The sequence below is a fragment of the Biomphalaria glabrata genome, chromosome 7 (assembly GCF_947242115.1).
Source record: "Biomphalaria glabrata chromosome 7, xgBioGlab47.1, whole genome shotgun sequence".
NCBI classification, from domain to species: domain Eukaryota; kingdom Metazoa; phylum Mollusca; class Gastropoda; family Planorbidae; genus Biomphalaria; species Biomphalaria glabrata.
Genome location: NC_074717.1, coordinates 28,596,784 through 28,621,570, shown reverse-complemented (window position 1 = coordinate 28,621,570; position 24,787 = coordinate 28,596,784). Strand labels below are relative to the sequence as shown.

The following is a 24,787-nucleotide window of genomic DNA, read 5'->3' as shown; positions in this document are numbered from 1 at the left end:
TTACGAGCAGCATTTAGGAATATATGAAGCTTATTTTTATTTTTAATGTTCAGATTGCCATACCAGGTAGTGATATTAGTACTGCAGATATAAGCGTGTAGTTATTAGCTGCTTTTTTTCTGGTGTAGATATTAGTTGCTTATGCTGATGTAGACACTAGTTCTAGTGTGTCTATTTTGCTAATGTAGACACTAGTTCTAGTATGTCTATTTTGCTAATGTAGATACTAATTCAAAGTTGTCTCTCCCACTGATGTAGTTACTAGTTCATGATATATCTCTTGCTGGTGCAACTAATGTCTCTCTGTTGTCTCTCCCACTGATGTAGTTACTAGTTCATGTTATATCTCTTGCTGGTGCAGCTAATGTCTCTCTGTTGTCTCTCCCACTGATGTAGTTACTAGTTCATGATATATCTCTTGCTGGTGCAACTAATGTCTCTCTGTTGTCTCTCCCACTGATGTAGTTACTAGTTCATGATATATCTCTTGCTGGTGCAACTAATGTCTCTCTGTTGTCTCTCCTGAACAGAGTGGAACAACTCACGCTGCAATACACAGACCTGGAGAACGAGTTCCGTTACGCCTTGCAGTTAGAGGAGACACGAATGAAAGAGGTAGAGTAGAGGAGAAGTCTAGTAGCTTTCAATTTTACTTGGCCTGCCACTTGTGCGATCAGTTTTGTTTTATCTTGCCTAACTTGCCTAAAAGTCAGATGTGATTTGTTGAACCAAAACAGCACAGTACTACCTAGTAACTACACCAATGTCCTGTCTAGGGGTAGAGAAAGTTTTGAAGTACACATGGACACAAAGTTTTATTAAAGAGTACATGTATATCTATAGTTTTGAATATTGCAACTTTAGGAAGCCAAGACTCGGTCACAATATTTGAACAAATGTTCCTACTAAATGAGTGACAACTAAAAATGTAGAACTTTGAAGTGTAGACACAAAGTATTCTTATCAACTTTTTTTGGACCCTGCAAAAAAAAAAAAAAAAAAAAAAAAACAGATTTCACGATAAAAAAAGCAATTACCCCTGACGCACCAACTTTGAGAACCATTGCCACAAGCTGATCGCTGGAGTGAGTCTGACACCAGTATCTAATTAAGTGCATTGGTCATTTGATCATTCTCTCAATAGACCGCGGTCTAGGTACAAACAATCCATGAGCAACAAGCTCCAAGTTATTTACTGGCTAGACCAAACTTTCACTACAAATACCATCGAGAGGGAGAGCTCCCCCCCCCCCATTCATCCAAGTATTTTCTTTTCTCAAAACTGTCTAGTAGTCAACACTGTCTCACTTAGCCCTAGTAGGTTACTGCCGACCAAACAGCCTTGGTGATTTCATTAACGCTATTGATTGACGTCACCTGGGCAAGCTATTGTCAAAGGAAATTGAATTCCTTAATACTCATCACAATCTGTCTGGACCATAGCCTCTTATAATCTTAGACTATTTTTTTCTCTCACTATAGTGCCCTATAGTACGCTCTGTTCACTCAGCCCCCCCCTCCCCTCTATCTTCTTACTTCCACGATAGTTCATCTTCTTAACGCCCCCCCCCCTTTTAAGTTCACTGAGAGAAAAAGAAGAAAAAAAACTCAGTACTAAAAAAACGTGTTCTCCCATTCATCAAAGTGTTTCCCATCACACGTCCAGTTCACAATGAATTGACCTGCTGGACTTGCCTTCAATCAATTAGCTGACTTGGAGAACGGCGATTGAACTCACTTTCATGGCGGTCCACCCCCTGGTGGCCCATAAGAAAACGCCCACCACTGTTACGTTGCTCTTGTTGATACAAAGAGTAGCGCCAATCTGCTGTTAACAATTGCAGGTGTAAAATCAGTTAGTAGGTGTAAGTACACTTAGTAGGTGTAAGTACAGTTAGTAGGTGTAAGTACACTTAGTAGGTGTAAGTACACTTAGTAGGTGTAAGTACAGTTAGTAGGTGTAAGTACACTTAGTAGGTGTAAAATCAGTTAGTAGGTGTAAGTACACTTAGTAGGTGTAAGTACAGTTAGTAGGTGTAAGTACACTTAGTAGGTGTAAGTACACTTAGTAGGTGTAAGTACAGTTAGTAGGTGTAAGTACACTTAGTAGGTGTAAAATCAGTTAGTAGGTGTAAGTACAGTTAGTAGGTGTAGGTACAGTTAGTAGGTGTAAGTACACTTAGTAGGTGTAAGTACACTTAGTAGGTGTAAGTACAGTTAGTAGGTGTAAGTACAGTTAGTATGTGTAAAATCAGTTAGTAGGTGTAAGTACAGTTAGTAGGTGTAAGTACACTTAGTAGGTGTAAGTACAGTTAGTAGGTGTAAGTACAGTTAGTAGGTGTAAGTACACTTAGTAGGTGTAAGTACAGTTAGTAGGTGTAAGTACAGTTAGTAGGTGTAAGTACACTTAGTAGGTGTAAGTACCGTTAGTAGGTGTAAGTACAGTTAGTACTAAGTTAGTAGGTGTAATAACACATAGTCTCCTGTCAGCACTAAGAGAAATACATTTGTAACTAGACTTTATACAGGACATTAAGAGCAGACTTTGTGTAGAAAAGAAAAACTTGAATGTAGACAAAATCTAGTCAACAAGTCGAAGTCCTAAACTATGTTCACACTGTAATACACTGCAATATATATATATATATATATACTAGCCTGACATTACCCGCGGCCTGCGGGTCTAAGTTTGTGTTTACTAATGTAGTGGATTGGATTTAGATGTATGTTAAACTTAACTAATGATCCTTTCACGTTATTTCTCTTTCGCTACGAAAATAAAATTAGTTTTGCGAAAATGGGTTTACCCGAAGCCGATACATTCATATCTATTAAAAACGAAAAGAGCGATAGCTTTGTTAAATGAATGGGATTATAAAGTGAACAATTAAACGAAATAATTTTTAGTACGCGATTCATGAATGAATATAGATCTAGGCCTATCTCAACCCGGCTTCGCAGCTTTCGTAAACGAATGTAGTCTTTTAAAAATGCTTTAGAAAACCAAATTTGAATGTTTATTTGATCAAAATAAGAAATGAATGGACTATAATTAGTATGTTCATATGTTAAAGTATAAAACTATCTGTGCTAAGAGAAGTTTTATCATCTTAGAGTTGAATTAGAGTTTAGATCTAGGGATGGGATTATAAAGTAAACAATTAAACGAATTAATTTTTAGTAAGCGATTCATTACGGTATTGTCTAATGAAAGAATGTTTGTCAGGAAATCTGCAGTCACAGATATAGCGAACTAATTAATTCAAAAAATGCTTTTGAAACACAAAATTGAAGGTTAATTTTATTATATAATAAAATCAATGGATCTTCTTTTGTATTTTCATGTGTCAAAGTAAAAAACTATCTGCGCAAAGTGTATTTCTAAAAATTAGATCTAGTTCTAAATCCTTTCGATCTTTTCTATGTCAACATTGTAGACATGGCCTAGATCCATAAAATACTATAGCTGTAATAGAGTCGGACAACTTTATTTTTTTTGAGGGTCTTAAATTTGTTTTAGGGCTACAATACATACACTAAGGTCTAAGTTGGTACCTAAGAAACATACATGCCAAGTTTTATCAAGATTGGTCAAGCGGTTTTGATGTCTATAAGTAACATACATACACCTCACATTCTACTTTATAGTGTACTAGACATATGTTACCCGCCACCCGCGGGTCTTTATTTGCGCATTACTTTCGATATAGTCACTGAGAGTGTTTTGTAAACAATTAAACGAAATAATAATGTAATAAGTAAAGCGAATGTGTCAATGTAAAAATAGTGTGAATGAAGCTATCAAATCAAAATAGCTAATAGGCTTCAATCCATTTTTTTTTCAAATTAAAACATTTGCTTGTAGGCCTACATATATTTGATTAAAATTTGAGATGAATAGACTTAATTTTGTATGTTCATGTGTATAAAGTAGATCTTGAGGTAGACATAGATCTAAATCTACACTAATCTAGAGTTAAAAATTGGCTTTTATAGAGTTCATTCTGTGCTGCGCATGCGTGAACTTTTTTTCATGAATTAATACTATAGGCCTATCTCAACACGGCTACGCAGCTTTAGCGAACAGCGAACGAATGTATTAAAAATGCTTTAGAAAAACAAATTTGAATGTTAATTTGATTAAAATATTAATTGAATGGACAATAATTAGTATGTTTATGTGTTAAAGCTTAAAACTATCTTTGCGAAAAGAAGTTTTATCAGTCTTAGAGTTCAATAAGAGTTTTAGACCTAGGCCTAGAAAAAGACTCAGTATTGAGATGTGTGAATGTGTAACCATTTGGTAATATCTAATGAAAGAATGTTCGCCAGGAAACAGTAGTCACAGATATCAGGAACTAATTTATGTAAAAAATGCTTTTGAATAATCTAGTGGATTGGATTTAGATGTATGTTAAACGTAGCTGATGATCCTTTCACGTTATTTCTCTTTCGCTACGAAAATAAAATTAGTTTTGCGAAAATGGTTTACCCGAGGTCGATACATTCTTATCTATTAAAAACGAAAAGAGCGATAGCTTTGTTAAATGAATGGGATTATAAAGTGATCAATTAAACGAAATAATTTTTAGTACGCGATTCATTAATGAATATAGATCTAGTCCTATCTCAACTCGGCTTCGCAGCTTTCGTAAACGAATGTAGCTTTAGAAAACCAAATTTGAATGTTTATTTGATCAAAATATGAAATGAATGGACTTTAATTAATATGTTTATGTGTTAAAGTATAAAACTATCTGTGCGAAGAGAAGTTTTATCATCTTAGAGTTGAATTAGAGTTTTAGATCTAATGATGGGATTATTAAGTAAACAATTAAACGAATTAATATTTAGTACGCGATTCATTACGGAATTGTCTAATGAAAGAATGTTCGTCAGGAAATCTGTAGTCACAGATATAAGGAATTAATTAATGTAAAAAATGCTTTTGAAACACAAAATTGAAGGTTAATTTTATTATATGATGAAATCAATTGATCTTCTTTTGTATTTTCATATTTCAAAGTAAAAAACTATCTGCGCAAAGTGTATTTCTTAAAATTAGATCTAGGTCTAAATCCTTTCGATCTTTTCTCATGTCAACATTGTAGACATGGCCTAGATCCATAAAATACAATAGCTGTAATAGAGTCGGACAACTTTATTTTTTTTGAGGGTCTTAAGTTTGTTTTAGGGCTACAATACATACACTACGGTCTAAGTTAGTACCCAAGGAACATTCCTGCCTAGTTTTATCAAGATTGGTCTAGCGGTTTTGATGTCTATAAGTAACATACATACATACATACATACATACACCTCACATTCTACTTTATAATATTTAGCAGACATATGTTACCCGCGACCCGCGGGTCTTTATTTGCGCATTACTGTCGATAGAGTCACTGAGAGTGTTTTGTAAACAATTAAACGAAATAATAATGTAATAGTAAAGCGAATGTGTTAATGTAAAAATAGTGTGAATGAAGCTATCAAATCAGAATAGCTAATAGGCTTAAATCCATTTGTTCAAATTAAAACATTTGCTTGTAGGCCTATATATATTTGATTAAAATTTGAGATGAATAGACTTAATTTTGTATGTTCATGTGTTAAAGTATAAAGTAGATCTTTAGGTAGACATAGATCTAAATCTACACTAATCTAGAGTTAAAAATTGGCTTTTATAGAGTTCATTCTGTGTTACGCATGCGTGACCTTTTTTCATGAATGAATATAGGCCTATCTCAACACGGCTACGCAGCTTTATTTAGCGAACAGCGAACGAATGTATTAAAAATGCTTTAGAAAAACAAATTTGATTGATATGAAATGAATGGACAATAATTAGTATGTTTATGTGTTAAAGCATAAAACTATCTTTGCGAAAAGAAGTTCAATAAGAGTTTTAGACCTAGGCCTAGTAATAGACTCAGTAGAGAGATGTGTTAATTACTGTTAATGTGTAACCATTTGGTAATGTCTAATGAAAGGATGTTCGCCAGACATTACCCGCGACCTGCGGGTCTAAGTTTGTGTTTACTAATCAAGAGGATTGGATTTAGATGTATATTAAACTTAACTAATGATCCTTTCAAGTTTTTCTCTTTCGCTACGAAAATAAAATTAGGTTTGCGAAAATGGGATTACCCGAAGCCGATACATTCATTCTATTAAAAACGAAAAGAGCGATAGCTTTGTTAAATGAATGGGATTATAAAGTGAACAATTAAACGAAATAATTTTTAGTACGCGATTCATGAATGAATATAGATCTAGGCTTATCTCAACTCGGCTTCGCAGCTTTCGTAGATGGATGTAGCTTTAGAAAACCAAATTTGAATGTTTATTTGATCAAAATATGAAATAAATGGACTTCAATTAATATGTTAATGTGTTAAAGTATAAAACTATCTGTGAGAAGAGAAGTTTTATCATCTAAGAGTTAAATTAGAGTTTTAGATCTAGGGATGGGATTATAAAGTAAACAATTAAACGAATTAATTTTTAGTACGCGATTCATTACGGTATTGTTTAATGAAAGAATGTTCGTCAGGAAATCTGTAGTCACAGATATAAGGAAGTAATTTATGTAAAAAAATGCTTTTGAAACACAAAACTGAAGGTTAATTTTATTATATAATGAAATCAATGGACCTTCTTTTGTATTTTCATGTGTCAAAGTAAAAAACTATCTGCGCAAAGTGTATTTCTTAAAATTAGATCTAGGTCTAAATCCTTTCGATCTTTTCTCATGTCAACATTGTAGACATGGCCTAGATCCATAAAATACTATAGCTGTAATAGAGTCGGATAACTATATTTTTTTTGAGGGTCTTAAGTTTGTTTTAGGGCTACAATACGGTCTAAGTTAGTACCCAAGGAACATTCCTGCCTAGTTTTATCAAAATTGGTCAAGCGGTTTTGATGTCTATAAGTAACATACATACATACATACACCTCACATTCTACTTTATAATATACTAGACATATGTTACCCGCGATCCGCGGGTCTTTATTTGCGCATTACTTTCGATATAGTCACTGAGAGTGTTTTGTAAACAATTAAACGAAATAATAATGTAATAAGTAAAGCGAATGTGTCAATGTAAAAATAGTGTGAATGAAGCTATCAAATCAAAATAGCTAATAGGCTTAAATCCATTTTTTAAAATTAAAACATTTGCTTTTGAATAATCTAGTGGATTGGATTTAGATGTATGTTAAACGTAGCTAATGATCCTTTCACGTTATTTCTCTTTCGCTACGAAAATAAAATTAGTTTTGCGAAAATGGTTTACCCGAAGTCGATACATTCTTATCTATTAAAAACGAAAAGAGCGATAGCTTTGTTAAATAAATGGGATTATAAAGTGAACAATTAAACGAAATTATATTTAGTACGCGATTCATGAATGAATATAGATCTAGGCCTATCTCAACTCGGCTTCGCAGCTTTCGTAAATTAATGTAGCTTTAGAAAACCAAATTTGAATGTTTATTTGATCAAAATATGAAATGAATGGACTTTAATTAATATGTTTATGTGTTAAAGTATAAAACTATCCGTGCGAAGAGAAGTTTTATCATCTTAGAGTTGAATTAGAGTTTTAGATCTAGGGATGGGATTGTAAAGTAAACAATTAAACGAATTAATATTTAGTACGCGATTCATTACGGAATTGTCTAATGAAAGAATGTTCGTCAGGAACTCTGTAGTCACAGATATCAGGAACTAATTTATGTAAAAAATGCTTTTGAAACACAAAATTGAAGGTTAATTTTATTATATAATGAAATCAATGGATCTTCTTTTGTATTTTCATGTGTCAAAGTAAAAAACTATCTGCGCAAAGTGTATTTCTTAAAATTAGATCTAGTTCTAAATCCTTTCTATCTTTTCGTATGTCAACATTGTAGACATGGCCTAGATCCATAAAATACTATAGCTGTAATAGAGTCGGACAACTTTATTTTTTTTGAGGGTCTTAAGTTTGTTTTAGGGCTACAATACATACACTACGGTCTAAGTTGGTACCCAAGGAACATTCCTGCCTAGTTTTATCAAGATTGGTCAAGCGGTTTTGATGTCTATAAGTAACATACATACATACATACACCACACATTCTACTTTATAATATAGATATATATTTTTATTTTAAACACTTATTAGTCTGTCTGCTTTAAAAATAATTGCAATAGTTTTATAAGAACTTTTTTAATCGATTCATTGGTAAATTGATTAGTTGGCTAGCCTAAGGGGGAAGTGAGTTGATAACTAGTCAACTAGATCCCAAATAGTCTCTCTGTGCCATTTTACGTCTGGACGATCTGTTCCCGTTTGAGTTTAGGCACATCGGCACCATTTAGGCCATGTCGTGCCCGTAATCCTTTAAGGATCATTCTCCCTTTATATAACAAAGGCTAAATTCTATACAGTTTAATCATTAAAGACAAGGTCTATTCACAGTTAAAATAGTAAAGGTAGTACACAGCTGCGGTCACATGATTATAGAGGTGGAGCCCATATAGTATAATAGCGAATAACGCATCGGCTGTGTAGTTAGAAAGTCTGAACGTCTAGAGACAAAACTGGTTTGGCTACTTGGAAAGTCTGAACGTCTAGAGACAAAACTGGTTTGGCTACTTGGAAAGTCTGAACGTCTAGAGACAAAACTGGTTTGGCTACTTGGAAAGTCTGAACGTCTAGAGACAAAACTGGTTTGGCTACTTGGAAAGTCTGAACGTCTAGAGACAAAACTGGTTTGGCTACTTGGAAAGTCTGAACGTCTAGAGACAAAACTGGTTTGGCTACTTGGAATAATAAACATTCTAAGGACCATTAAAATACAAGATCTTTCTAGAAAACTGAACACTACAAATGTCTTTAAATGTTCACTATTTAGAATCTTAAAACTTAGGAGTAAGTGATTAAATATGTTTTATCCAATGTGTCTGACAAAAATGTTGGGTGTCAGTTACACTGACCAAATTAGGGACCACATTTAAGAAAGCTGACCAGCTAGATGTACAGGGCGTGTCCTTCGAAAGCAAATACATAAATATCCCCTGCCCTCCAAAACCAAGAAAAAAAAAAGCAAAAGAAGCCAAAGATAACTCCTACCTGCATGTAACACTTCCAAAATATTCATGTTGTCTTGTGACGCTGCTGATAAGACCAGCTCTAACCCTGTGTAACTGACTGATAATAAACTTGTTTGGTCACATGAGGAAGAAATCTCAATTGACAATAACTTTTTTTTTTTCTGTTGATTTTGTTCTTTCATCGTCAGTACGTTGTCTTGCGTCGTAAAGGTGTGTTCACATAAACCTATCCTTTCTTCCCAGTCATCAGCTGTCCTTAGCAGAACATCAAAGTGAGGCTGGTCCATTCTTGCCTTTGGTCCAGCCAGTTTGTCTTTGGACGGCCCCTTCTTAGATCCACATTGAAAACACTTGGGTGAACGTATCTATTAATGTACATTTCGTTTGCATTAGAATATTTGTATATCAATGTTGAGGACTGCCATTGACTTGTAGCACCAAACTGCTAGTAGACAACTAAACCCGCTGTAGGCGTATCAATTTGTAACTTGTAAAAACTTGAAATAACTTGACTAAATTCTATGTCAACAATACTAAATAGAACTCTTATTACAATAGAGACACATTCAATTGAGATGAAATTCAATAAATGTAATGGACTTGAGTAATATTAACTCAATACTAAAACACGTCTTTTCACTCAGGCAATCCGGAGTCGTCTGTTCTACCTTAGTCAACAATGCCGCGTATCTTGCATGCATGCTTATCATTCACATTACATAGCGACCAAATGCTTCATCTCACCGTCACCATAGAAACACACACACTCCATAACAATGCATTATTGTTAAATACATCTTCTTCTGGATAATAAAGATCATTATCATTATTATTATCTCATTTCTAAACAGGTAATTAGTTTGAAAAATGTACCCAATTTTACTTTTAACATTTGTAAGGCCAATATTTCCAATGTCACTTCATGAGTTCTATTGGTTAGTTGTTGATTGAATGGTGCAAACCAAGTTGTTGGCCGACTTCACTGTTATAAAACGTATTCGTCTGATCTCGTCATGTTCTCGTACAGCATTTCTTCTTGAGGCTCTACGCCTCTGTTCTGTAGACACAGTCGCTTCCACATACATCGCAGCGCCTGGACTTTTAGTTGGAGACATGGATGGATGTTTACGCCAATCAGATGTCACCTGACCCATCACTAGCTGACAGGACTGTCATTTCTGGCATGACTTTGACATCTTACATTACCGATAATTGGTTTTATATGTATGAGTGTGCCTGTGTGGGATACACGTACACAGTGCGAGCAGTTTGGACGCTAGGTGGTTCCAAAGAGTGACCACTGTTGACATCCCATCAGGTGGTTTATATCAAAGTTGTTTTGTTTTGTTTAATTCAATAGATGGCAACAGTCTAGTTGTAGTAACACTACATTCAAAGACAGTTTTTAATTGATGCGTATATTTATAGTTACGAACCTGTCTATGAATGCAGGTAATAAGTTCCTTGTAGTATAGCTCAACACAAGAAGAACAAACCAACTAGAGGGGCCGGGGTGAGAAAGTAAAATTTTACACGTGGCATTTTGGCGCAGTGAGTGTAGGAGTAAATATTTTACACGTGACTTGTTGGCGCAGTGAGTGTAGGAGTAAATATTTTACACGTGACTTGTTGGCGCAGTGAGTGTAGGAGTAAGTATTTTACACGTGACATGTTGGCGCAGTGAGTGTAGGAGTAAATATTTTACACGTGACATGTTGGCGCAGTGAGTGTAGGAGTAAATATTTTACACGTGACATGTTGGCGCAGTGAGTGTAGGAGTAAATATTTTACACGTGGCATTTTGGCGCAGTGAGTGTAGGAGTAAATATTTTACACGTGACTTGTTGGCGCAGTGAGTGTAGGAGTAAATATTTTACACGTGACCTGTTGGCGCAGTGAGTGTAGGAGTAAGTATTTTACACGTGACATGTTGGCGCAGTGAGTGTAGGAGTAAATATTTTACACGTGACATGTTGGCGCAGTGAGTGTAGGAGTAAATATTTTACACGTGACATGTTGGCGCAGTGAGTGTAGGAGTAAATATTTTACACGTGACATGTTGGCGCAGTGAGTGTAGGAGTAAATATTTTACACGTGACATGTTGGCGCAGTAAATGTGTAAGTAACACGGTATCGTTCCGTGGCTTGAAATCAATTGAGTGCATCGTTGTTTGGGTGTGCAGGTTGAATTGATTCATCTCCTGTCTGCTTAATGAGGCAAGAGAAACCTTCTCACAGACTTTGTACGCGAGAATGACATCGGTGCTCTACCCATGAGGGTGGGAGAGAGTGTGTGCGCGATACACAGGAAATCAAGTCATTAACCATTCTGATCGCCCCTAAAGAAAGCGTTTTTTTTTTTTTGGTTACGCGACGCACTTTCACTCTCTGGTTCTTGTACTGATTGCTAGTCTCATTTAGGTTATTTCACGCAAACTCTCTCAAAATAGAAAGAAGGGAGGTAATGCAACATTTCTAATGGAGCCTGTGCTTCAAAATATGGTGGGAGGTGGGGCAACACAATGAGGTTCAGGTCAAGGTGACTTTTTGAAATTCTAATGAATGACAGATTTTATCAGTAAAAATAAAAGGATTGAACATCACTTTTTCCTTAACCCAATGAAAGCTTTTTAAAATTTAAAATATGCTAGCATTACTTTTTCTTTCCTTGTCATTATTTTCCGTGCGGGCTTAGATCAATATACACTGAATGATAGTAACAATAACACATTTCTGAATTAAACACTATATTTGTATTTTTGGTCACATCTACTATACTTTAATAATTGACATGATGCGTACATTTGATAGATTGGTGTCTTTAACAGGTAATACACAATAGCGACCTGGTCATACTATGTGTTACGCGTGGTAAGACTCACCTTGTAGTGATTCTAGAGTCTAGACCTACTGACTTACTGGTCATACAATCTGTCACGCGTGGTAAGACTCACCTTGTAGTGATTCTAGACTTACTGGTCATACAATTCAGGGGCGTAGCTAGGAATTTTTCATCGTTTGGGGGCTCGGGAAGCTTGACATCTTTGGGGGCCCCTGCATTTTGCGTAATATTTAATTTTTAATGTAAAAAACACTCATCTGGAGGACCACCTCAAGTGGAGGCCCTGGGGGATTTTCAAATTCTCCCCATTCCTCCCCCCACCCTAGCTACGCCACTACCATACAATAATTCGAACTTGAATGTAGCCGAGAGAAATATACTTAATTCGTACTACGACCAAATAGAATAGTACCGCTGAATGTAATAACATCCTAGGATAAAAGTGGAATTGATATTGCCACAAGAAATCCTTTACCGACTTGCTGGATCCTTCTTCTCTCTTCTTTGATTGATTCCTGATTTCATCTCTTTTTATCTGCTGGAAGATAGGCCGAAGTGAACGAAGGGAAGGTAATTCAACTAGTTTCTCATAGCTCTTTATTTAGAATTCGGAAATTTCCAAAGCTATTTTTAGCTATTCGGAGTGGTCACTGATTTCTAGCGCGTGATGACGTCGTCGTTGTTACATATTCACTGTCAACTAGCCACATTGGCTTACAACATGGTACTTGTTTGTCACTTGTCCTACAGTGTGTACAACATGGTCCTTGTTTGTCACTTGTCCTAAAGTGAGTACAACATGGTCCTTGTTTGTCACTTGTCCTACAGTGTGTACAACATGGTACTTGTTTGTCACTTGTCCTACAGTGAGTACAACATGGTCCTTGTTTGTCACCTGTCCTACAGTGTGTACAACATGGTCCTTGTTTGTCACTTGTCCTACAGTATGTACAACATGGTCCTTGTTTGTCACTTGTCCTACAGTGTGTACAACATGGTCCTTGTTTGTCACCTGTCCTACAGTGTGTACAACATGGTCCTTGTTGGTCACTTGTCCTACAGTGTGTACAACATGATCTTTGTTTGTCACTTTGTCCTACAGTGTCTAGGTTTTTGTTTATTCAACATTTAGAGTCTTTGTTAATGAGCGTTTAAATTCATTGGCCATTAAATGTCTCTACCTTACCTTTCTATGTAACCTCCCTCTCACCTCTATATAGTTTAATACATTAGACTGTGTGTTTAGATTCCTCTACAAACATGTAATGATAGAGCCGAGTTCTATTCAAAGGAGACATTTCAGAACTTGAAAATGAAGTTATTACAGAACTTGTCAATGAAATTATTACAGAACTTGTCAATGAAGTTATTACAGAACTTGTCAATGAAGATATTACAGAACTTGTCAATGAAGTTATTACAGAACTTGTCAATGAAGTTATTACAGAACTTGTCATTGAAGTTATTACAGAACTTGTCAATGAAGTTATTACAGAACTTGTCATTGAAGTTATTACAGAACTTGTCAATGAAGTTATTACAGAACTTGTCATTGAAGTTATTACAGAACTTGTCATTGAAGTTATTACAGAACTTGTCATTGAAGTTATTACAGAACTTGTCAATGAAGTTATTACAGAACTTGTCATTGAAGTTATTACAGAACTTGCCAATGAAGTTATTACAGAACTTGTCATTGAAGTTATTACAGAACTTGTCATTGAAGTTATTACAGAACTTGTCATTGAAGTTATTACAGAACTAGTCAATGAAGACATTACAGAACTAGTCAATGAAGACATTACAGAACTAGTCAATGAAGATACTACAGAACTTGTCCATGGAGGCTCGGCTGGTTATAAGATAGAGAGTTGTGTCATCAACATCTCGGCTGATTATAAGATAGAGAGTTGTGTCATCAACAGCTCGGCTGGTTATAAGATAGAGAGTTGTGTCATCAACAGCTCGGCTGGTTATAAGATAGAGAGTTGTGTCATCAACAGCTCGGCTGGTTATAAGATAAAGAGTTGTGTCATCAACAGCTCGGCTGGTTATAAGATAGAGAGTTGTGTCATCAACAGCTCGGCTCCTCTTTAATAGTCGGAAAAAAATGGCAAGCAACGTGTATAGCTTTTGATTTCATTTTCTTGACTCGCATGAGTGTTTGTGGCGCTTTGGACTCCTTCTCTGTGTTCACAAGTAATCGGGGCTTTATGATCTGCCCCACTGGGAACCATCTCATCCTAGTCTCGTTTGGCCTGGCCTTTCTGTCTCATGCCTTCTTCTGTTAACAGTCTACGGTACTCCTCTAATAGCATCAGACCCATTGCTTTGCTTTCTCCCTTTTTTTTTTCATCACTCTGTCTCTCTTTCTCATCTTGTTCTTTTTCTTGTTTATTCTTGTTTCTCTCCCTCTCTTTCACTCTTACCCTCCTCTTTTCTTCTTTCTGTATCTTTGCTTTCTCTCCTCTCTCCATTTCTCTCTCTCTCTCTCTCTTAAAAATAGAGTCTTGCTGTTTATACCACATAGTATGGTTTGTCAGTTACAAAATAAAAAAAACTTTGTTTTCACAATTCATGTTTACTTTTAATGTAAAGGGGGGGGGGGCATATAATACAAAGGGTAATAAAAAAAATTAGTTTTCTAGTTGCTACTGAAGGAAAGTTTGGAGTTTGACGATTGGAGGAACAAATGTCAATAGAACTTTTGTCAGGGTTTATCATCAGATTTTGTGTCAATGTCTTCTGAACACAATTAATGTGATTTATATTTCAAATAGTCATTGCTACATCTTTAGACATCTAATGACTAATGTTATATGGATAGCTTATATTGTGTTGATCTTCGAAATGGCTTATGTGTGCCTTGAAATGTAGACTCTATAAAATCTCTATTTAGTGCTCAGGACAGAGTAGCTTCATTGAAATCTTCAGCATACAGTTTCACTTCACAATCTATTCAAACATTTTTTTTAATCGAAGGCAGATGAACTTTGTGTGTGTGTGTGTGTTGGTAAATTAAGTAAAATAAAGTAAAGTTCCCCTTTCAGACCTTGCTATCTATAGGGCAGATGATGTAAAGGTCATCTGTTTCTGTGGCCTACGGTTAACGAGGGTATCATGTGGCCAGTACAATGACCAACCGCCTTTACTTTTCCTTAACTAATATCAAGTACCCATTAGAGTTGAGTGGACTCAGAGGCGCCCAAAGATCCCGAAATAAAAAATCCCAGTCTTCACCAGGATTCGAATCCAGGACCCCGATTTGGAAGCCAAGCGGTTTACCGCTCAGCCACCGCTGATAAATTAGTTGCTGTTTTTTTTTCCCATCTTTTATGAACCCTCTGTAAACCAGAGAAAGGGAACTCGGTGATGTCCTCGTGTACGGATTACTGCAGACTTTAAACTGTCAGATCGGATCAAACTCAGCCTTATGTTACAGGGCATGCCGAGGAAGATGTTTGTGTTCAACCCAGTGGTTTCCAACTTACTGTGAATCATGACCCCATTGTGTAAATCAGAGGTGCTAAAAAACGAATAAGCTGGGGAGGAGGAAATATCCTGGAGGAAAACAAAAGTGTCCAAGTATTACTGACAACGTAAGTGGTTTGACTACAACGTAGTCAAGTCTAAATAGAAGTGCACAATTCTCCGCTGCTCTTCTCGTGACAGACATGATAGCAACACGAGCAACGTTTAAGTACCGAGGACAACTCATGACACACCAATGTTTTGGAACTGTCAGTTCTCCCCCTTGTTTTGTCTTCTTTGTTTAAAAAATTGCTTTATTTTTTTCTGGATAGCAAAGCTTTTATCAATTCTATCTACTAGTAGACCCTAATGCTTAGTCGTTTATCTAACGACCTTCAAATTCTAGCACTGGAGACCATTAATGCCTTCAAGCCCAGTGCTATTTTTGCATACACTGATGGGTCGGCATCAATAGATTCTGGAAGAGCAGGCTGTGGAGCCTACATCGACTTTCTTGGCTCTTACTCAGTAAAAATTATTGGACCATGTGGTAGTGTTTGCAGTTTTGATGCGGAGACCATGGCAGTCTGTGAAGACTTAAAGGTCATTGACTCTCAACTCGGCAAGGAACATTTGAGAGCAACACAGATTGTTGTGGTCACTAACTCAAAATCTGTACTACAGGCTTCTGGCATGTTTTGTGCAGTTTGTATTCAAGTGGAAAACAACGCCAATGATTGTTCGAGATTGTATTACTTTAGACCAGTCAGGCCCAAAACGTCCCAAGGGGTCAATCCGGCACGCGACGTGGTTCTATTCGGCCTTCCGAAACGTTGTTTCTGAAATCCCCACTCCGTTATAAAAAAAAAAAGGATGAAAAATGTATCTACGTTATGGCCGTCACTTTATCTATAACGGATTAGACCTTGACCTTTGTACGTTTAGGAAATGGGACTCTAAATGTTCAACATAGAATCTACTAGGAAAAGTGAACGGATATTAACTTTTCTTTTTTTGTGGAACATGATAATAAGTCAACATGTTTGTTGTATGAAGAAAGTGTGACTTTAAAAAAAAAAAAAGTAAATGGGATTATGAAACAAATATGACTGAATTCTTGGTTTGAGCCGCGAATAAAAGATTGTTAAACTACGCCAGGAGATCGGAGGATTTATGAGAATATTTACCAAGAAACAGAAGAAAATGAGTCGGTGGTAAAGCTAGCTACAGTGTTTCTCACATTTTATGTAGAGGAATGAAGCCACTTTCCGACGCGTTAAAAAAATAAATAATTTGCAATATTCCAATTATCGATGTAATTTTCTAATCGAATAGTTTCAGGTCAGTTTCTTTTTGGGTCGGTCATGTGCAGTGCGACACGAGTGTCAGAAAATAAAATGAGCCGCAGGTCGAATTAGGTTGGGCATCATCGCTGTAAACAATGAAAACAAGTTCGTGGTATGAATTGTATTTTCTAGGGGTGGATCTGGGGAAGGCCGCTGTAAACAATGAAAACAAGTTCGTGGTATGAATTGTATTTTCTAGGGGTGGATCTGGGGAAGGCCGCTGTAAACAATGAAAACAAGTTCGTGGTATGAATTGTATTTTCTAGGGGTGGATCTGGGGAAGGCCGCTGTAAACAATGAAAACAAGTTCGTGGTATGAATTGTATTTTCTAGGGGTCATCTGGTGAAGGCCGCTGTAAACAATGAAAACAAGTTCGTGGTATGAATTGTATTTTCTAGGGGTGGATCTGGGGAAGGCCGCTGTAAACAATGAAAACAAGTTCGTGGTATGAATTGTATTTTCTAGGGGTCATCTGGTGAAGGCCGCTGTAAACAATGAAAACAAGTTCGTGGTATGAATTGTATTTTCTAGGGGTGGATCTGGGGAAGGCCGCTGTAAACAATGAAAACAAGTTTGTGGTATGAATTGTATTTTCTAGGGGTGGATCTGGGGAAGGCCCCTATAGATTCGTGTGATTCATTAGAATTATTCAGTAATTAAAAAAAACATGGCGTAGTCAGTCTTAGTGGACAGATTGTGCGATATCTGAATACATTTATATTTGCTTCAAGTTTATTGAAAGAATATCCAAGCTTTACCAATATATTTTTTTCTTAAAATCTTATATAGATTTATCTAGACTAGATCTTCTGAGTTCTAAATCAAAAGTCTAGGTCTAGAGTCTAGATCTAGATGTCCATAAATGAGACTATCAATAAATAATCGCCAAGATATGCCTAGCTCGCTGGCCGATTTGGTCACGACATACCATCACGAAGATGACGGTGTCAAAATCACGGGTTTATACCCGGTTAGAACAAAAATATTTCTTTTAATGAATTATGTTTAATAGTTTATTCTATTTGGAGTTGTACAGTGGAGGTATTGTCCTTTTATACAAATATTTTTTTTAAAATGTTTCTCTTGCCGTAATCTTGTTTTGTTTTTTTGTTTTCTTACATGTTAGAGTCTGGGAACAACTTGTCTCATTGTGACATGAACTAATTACTAAATCATGTTGTCTCGGCTAATTGAGTGTTAATAAGAGACATGTTTATGAGTATGGAAACTGTCTACCAAAGAAGTCTTCTCATTCCTCACCCAAGATGACGTGACTGATTGTTCGTTATGTTCATTGTACTTGTTGAATATCTTCATTCAATGGTCTCCCTTTACGTGCTTCTAGCAAGTCAAATCTTTACGTTTTTGTGTGTTTTCTGTACCGACTTCTGGAGATTTAGGCTTGTGTCATTTAAAAACTTGAGGCAAACAGATCAAGGAAGTCCACTCAATTCTTTGTTCTGTCCAGCATCAGATACATTCTGTTTCCTAGTTCACATAGACACACCCTCCAATACCGTAGTATATAGGAGTTGAATTCCTATGGTATAACTTGAAAACAAGACAGTGAATAAAATGTATTATAATAAACGTATATTGGTTTTTATAATATAATCACTTATTAAAAATATTTCAACTGAGGTACAGAGGTCATATCTTTTCCATTTCTAATAGAAAGCCTGGGTTGCCTGAGCTAGCCAGGAAAACCAGTGACTTGGCAGAATTTAAGTCATTGGTTAATATGCATGACTAAATGCATGACGCGTAGGACGTAATCATCTTCGTTTTTGAAGTGACGTCTGTATTATATAAGATAAGATAGGAACATTTTTGTCACCATAAATCTCATCACTGAAAAATGAAATAGTACAATAAAACGTTTTTGTCACCATAAATCTCATCACTGAAAAATGAAATAGTACAATAAAACATTTTTGTCACCATAAATCTCATCACTGAAAAATGAAATAGTACAATAAAACATTTTGGATTTGCGAATGACAATTACGTCACTTTCACTAGATCATTTCTTCGTTGCCAAACCACAGGGGCTATAGACAAACCACAGGGCTATATACAAACCACAGGGCTATAGACAAACCACAGGGCTATAGACAAACCACAGGGCGATAGACAAATCACAGGGCTATAGACAAACCACAGGGCTATAGACAAACCACAGGGCGATAGACAAACCACAGGGCTATAGACAAACCACAGGGCTATAGACAAACCACAGGGCGATAGACAAACCACAGGGCGATAGACAAACCACAGGGCTATAGACAAACCACAGGGCTATAGACAAACCACAGGGCTATAGACAAACCACTAGCTTGGACAGAATCAATAAAAAACTTAGTAAATATGGTTTATAAATAAAAGCTATTGTCTAATTATAATTTTGTGTATCTCCTCCACTGTCATTGACACTGCTTTTCTGAACTCATTAGCTTCAAAAGAAAATGATTTATTGAAGCCACTAATATTGTATTTCTTTCCGGAGCCAATTATTGGACGCCCACTCACAAGTTATATACTTTTACACTCTATAGCTTTAGATAAGGAAGAAGAGGAAACACAAAATAATGCGGGCACTGTCAGGTTACAGGCTATTTGAGTTGGCAGCCTCTCACTTCCAGGATCATCCATCTCTCTAGATAGGAACACACAAAAAGCATCTTATCATTCATCCGTTCTGAAGTTCGTGTGTCTCTAGTTTTGGTGCGCTACTTCTAGCTGACCTTGTTTCCAGTCCGCTAATCATGATTCACCTGAATGCAACAGTATTCAATCTTCAGACCATTATAGTACTAGAGGACTGGAATCTGTGGAGAGTCGAGGATTCGTTTCATTTCAGGGGCAGGCAGTGTTGAACGTTTTCCCCTCTATCATGTCCCCTGGTGCGTCTCCCCTGTTAGCTGTTTGCAATGTTTGCCTGTTAGCTGATAGTTGTGTTTGCCTGTTAGCTGATAGTTGTGTTTGCAATGTTAGCCTGTTAGCTGATAGTTGTGTTTGCAATGTTTGCCTGTTAGCTGATAGTTGTGTTTGCAATGTTTGCCTGTTAGCTGATAGTTGTGTTTGCCTGTTAGCTGATAGTTGTGTTTGCAATGTTTGCCTGTTAGCTGATAGTTGTGTTTGCAATGTTTGCCTGTTAGCTGATAGTTGTGTTTGCAATGTTTGCCTGTTAGCTGATAGTTGTGTTTGCAATGTTTGACTATTAGCTGATAGTTGTGTTTGCAATGTTTGCCTGTTAGCTGATAGTTGTGTTTGCAATGTTTGACTGTTAGCTGATAGTTTTGTTTGCAATGTTTGCCTGTTAGCTGATAGTTGTTTTTTACTGTTAGCTGATAGTTGTGTTTGCCTGTTAGCTGATAGTTGTGTTTGCAATGTTTGCCTGTTAGCTGATTGTTGTGTTTGCAATGTTTGCCTGTTAGCTGATAGTTGTGTTTGCAATGTTTGACTGTTAGCTGATAGTTGTGTTTGACTGTTAGCTGATAGTTGTGTTTGCAATGTTTGACTGTTAGCTGATAGTTGTGTTTGCAATGTTTGCCTGTTAGCTGATAGTTGTGTTTGCAATGTTTGACTGTTAGCTCATAGTTGTGTTTGCAATGTTTGACTGTTAGCTGATAGTTGTGTTTGCAATGTTTGCCTGTTAGCTAATAGTTGTGTTTGACTGTTAGCTGATAGTTGTGTTTGCCTGTTAGCTGATAGTTGTGTTTGACTGTTAGCTGATAGTTGTGTTTGCCTGTTAGCTGATAGTTGTGTTTGCCTGTTAGCTGATAGTTGTGTTTGCAATGTTTGCCTGTTAGCTGATAGTTGTGTTTGCAATGTTTGCCTGTTAGCTGATAGTTGTGTTTGCAATGTTTGCCTGTAAGCTGATATTTGTGTTTGCAATGTTTGACTGTTAGCTGATTGTTGTGTTTGCAATGTTTGACTGTTAGCTTGTTGTTGTGTTTGCAATGTTTGACTGTTAGCTGATTATTGTGTTTGCAATGTTTGACTGTTAGCTTGTTGTTGTGTTTGCAATGTTTGACTGTTAGCTGATTGTTGTGTTTGCAATGTTTGCCTGTTAGTTGATTGTTGTGTTTGCAATGTTTGACTGTTAGCTGATTGTTGTGTTTGCAATGTTTGCCTGTTAGCTGATAGTTGTGTTTGCCTGTTAGCTGATTGTTGTGTTTGCAATGTTTGCCTGTTAGCTGATAGTTGTGTTTGCAATGTTTGCCTGTTAGCTGATTGTTGTGTTTGCAATGTTTGCCTGTTAGCTGATAGTTGTGTTTGCCTGTTAGCTGATTGTTGTGTTTGCAATGTTTGCCTGTTAGCTGATAGTTGTGTTTGCCTGTTACCTGATAGTTGTGTTTGCAATGTTTGCATGTTTGGTAAATTCTAGTCTGGACACGGTTTCTCTATCAATGAGATGACTGACTCAAAGTTTGACTCATTTCCAGATCAAAGTTGATTACGAGCGAGTTTGTGCTGAGAACCTGGAAAATAAACAGTTGTTGTTGGCGGCACAGAGGAAGGAAGAGTCGACCTCCACCATGATCTCAGAGTTGTCTGCGGTGAGTTCAAATCTGACCTCAGTTATTTATCTATACAAAAAAAGTTGTTTTTAGCGGCATCCGAAAGGGGAAAAGACGCTATTAGTTTTGTGTGGGCTGTCAGTCCGTCCGTCTGTCCGTCCATGCGTCCTCCCCATTTAGATCTCAAAAACTAGAAGAGAAAATGAAAATCAGACATCATAATATTTTAGATCATTCAAAGTTCTGATGCAACGGCTACTTTTTTCTTTTCCGAAAGTAAACCATTTATTTTTTAAAATTATCTATGCAAGTAGATTTTTCAAAACAATACACCACTTTTCAATGAAAAACCTCAGGGGAGGTAAGTCTTTTAAAAAAGGTCACAGACTTCTTCATTAATAAATCAAGCTTTATTCATAGATTCGCGCATTGGTGCAAAAATTTGCATCTAAGGTCACAATGGAAAAAGTATCAATGGATCATTATAAAATAGATTTTTTATTTATTAACTAACTCATGGAATAGATTACTGATTCAAATGTTGTTTTAAAAAATAATTTTAATACGAACTTCGTTTTAGTTGAAAGTTTAAAAAAAAATTTAAAAAAAACTACTTTTTTAGCGCGTAGTTTTGACAAATCCTTATTATAGGAGCCAACAATTGACAGTCTAAATAAGACTAAATAGAGCCAGATTTAGATACATTTATACTATATATAAGTGAACTAGCCGGACATTACCCGCGGCCTGTGAGCCTTAGTTTATGTATTACTAATCTAGTGTTTGGATTTAGCATTAATGGTCCACTGCATCAGTGGATTAAAGACTTTCTGATAGGGAGAGAACAAACTGTAATAATAAATGGCTCTAAATCAACACCGATAACAGTAAACTCAGGTGTACCTCAAGGTACAGTCTTGGGTCCACTACTATTTTTAATTTACATAAATGATTTACCAAATTGCATTAGTTCAGGAACAAAAGTCAGATTATTTGCAGACGATTGCATAATATATAGAACAATAAAAACAACACAAGACACAGATATTTTACAAAGAGAATTAGATGAATTACAGAAATGGGAATCAAATTGGAGCATGTCTTTCCACCCAGAAAAATGTCAGTTGTTAAGAGTAACAAAAAAACTAAAACAAATTAATTCCACTTATCTTATTCATGGCAAACCAGTATCACAGACTAAAAACGCAAAATACCTAGGTGTTATAATAAATGAAAAACTATCATGGAATCCACATATTGATGAAACTACAAAAAAATCAAACAAAGCATTAGGATTTATTAAAAGAAATTTCTATAAATCAAATAAGAACATAAAACTAAAATGTTACTTAACCTTGGTTAGGCCAATAATAGAATATGCATCCTCCGTTTGGGACCCCTCAACTCAAGAAAACATTAAGAAACTGGAACAGACACAAAATAGAGCAGTGAGATTCATAACAAACGAATATTCACATTTGACTAGAGTAACACCTTTAGTAAAATCACTAAATTTAGAAAGCCTTCAGGACAGAAGGCTCAAAAGTAAAGTAGCAATCATACATAAAACACTGAACCATAATCTTCAAATACAAAAACAAAATTTAATAAAATACTCTGAAAGACACAAAGATAAAGGCACATTCCTCGTCCCATATGCTAGGACAAATTTGTACAAATACTCCTTCTTCCCTAGTGCTATTAGAGCATGGAATGGGTTGCCTGAGCTAGCCAGGAAAACCAGTGACTTGGCAGAATTTAAGTCATTGGTTAATATGCTTGACTAAATGCATGACGCGTAGGACGTAATCATCTTCTTTTTTGAAGTAACGTCTGTATTATATAAGATAAGATAAGATAAGAATTAAAACGGGTTTACCCGATTTGTTAAATGAATGGGATTATAAAGTGCGTTAGGACGTCTAAATTCGCAGAAATAAGGAACTATTTTATGTAAAATGCTTTTGAAAAACAAATTTGAAGCTTAATTTTATTAAACAATGAAATCAATGGACTAAATTTTGTAATTTTCAGGTGTCAAAGTAAAAAACTATCTGTGCAAACTAGTACAAAGTGTAGTTTTAAAAATATGATCTAGATCTAGATCCTTTCGATCTTCTCTCATGTCACATGATAAACATGGCCTAGATCCATAAAATAGGAATACTTTCATAAAGTTGGGCAAATTTTTTTTTGAGGGACCCTAAGTTTATTTTAGGGCTACTATACATATGTCACGGTTCCAGTTAGTACCCAAGGAACATTTATGCCAGGTTTTATCAAGATTGATCAAACGGTTTTGATTTCTATTCGTAACATACATACATACGCCTTACTTTCACTTTATAATATAGATTAATAATGTGAACCAAATTTTAATTATTAAGGCAATAACTTATCTTCTGACAGCTTAGGGATTCAGATTTATTTATTGTGTAAACAGTAGTATTACATTAAGAAATGAATCGGATACGAACAGCATAGTACACCTTTACCCGGTAACAAAAGGCCTACTATTCATGATCATTACATTGGCCTAGGTCATAGGTCTACTAATTTTAAGATTATACGTGTAAATTCATAAGAGTTCTAGTCTAGATCTAGTAGATTCTATATCAAGATTCTATATCTAATTCTAGATGTAGACTTAGACCAAGATATAGACTTATATCTAGTTCTAGATCTAGACTTAGACCAAGATATAGACTTATATCTAGTTCTAGATCTAGACTTAGACCAAGATATAGACGTATATCTAGTTTTAGATCTAGACTTAGACCAAGATATAGACTTATATCTAGTTCTAGATCTAGACTTAGACCAAGATATAGACTTATATCTAGTTCTAGATTTAGACTTAGACCAAGATATAGACTTATATCTAGTTCTAGACCTAGACTTAGACCAAGATATAGACTTATATCTAGTTCTAGATCTAGACTTAGACCAAGATATAGACTTATATCTAGTTCTAGATCTAGACTTAGACCAAGATATAGACTTATATCTAGTTCTAGATCTAGACTTAGACCAAGATATAGACTTATATCTAGTTCTAGACCTAGACTTAGACCAAGATATAGACTTATATCTAGTTCTAGACCTAGACTTAGACCAAGATCTAGACTTAGACCAAGATATAGACTTAGACCAAGATATAGACTTATATCTAGTTCTTGATCTAGACTTAGACCAAGATATAGACTTATATCTAGTTCTAGATCTAGACTTAGACCAAGATATTGACTTATATCTAATTCTAGACCTAGACTAAGACCAAGATATAGACTTATATCTAGTTCTAGATCTAGACTTAGACCAAGATATAGACTTATATCTAGTTCTAGATCTAGACTTAGACCAAGATATAGACTTATATCTAGTTCTAGACCTAGACTTAGACCAAGATCTAGACTTAGACCAAGATCTAGACCTAGACTTAGACCAAGATCTAGAATTAGACCAAGATCTAGACTTAGACCAAGATATAGACTTATA

General features: G+C 35.8%; 1 protein-coding gene across 4 annotated transcripts in view; it reads left to right on the top strand.

Moving 5' to 3' along the window:
- Positions 1-24,787, top strand: part of LOC106063352 (leucine-rich repeat and coiled-coil domain-containing protein 1-like) — a 265,048-nt gene that overhangs the window by 198,347 nt on the left and 41,914 nt on the right. For 3 of the 4 annotated variants that reach the window (XM_056035603.1, XM_056035605.1, XM_056035606.1), the window contains exons 15-16: positions 531-615; positions 21,215-21,328. In XM_056035603.1, the coding sequence (XP_055891578.1) occupies positions 531-615; positions 21,215-21,328 (199 nt within the window). The remainder of the gene's footprint in view (positions 1-530; positions 616-21,214; positions 21,329-24,787) is intronic. The other variant, XM_056035607.1, reaches the window with a different exon arrangement.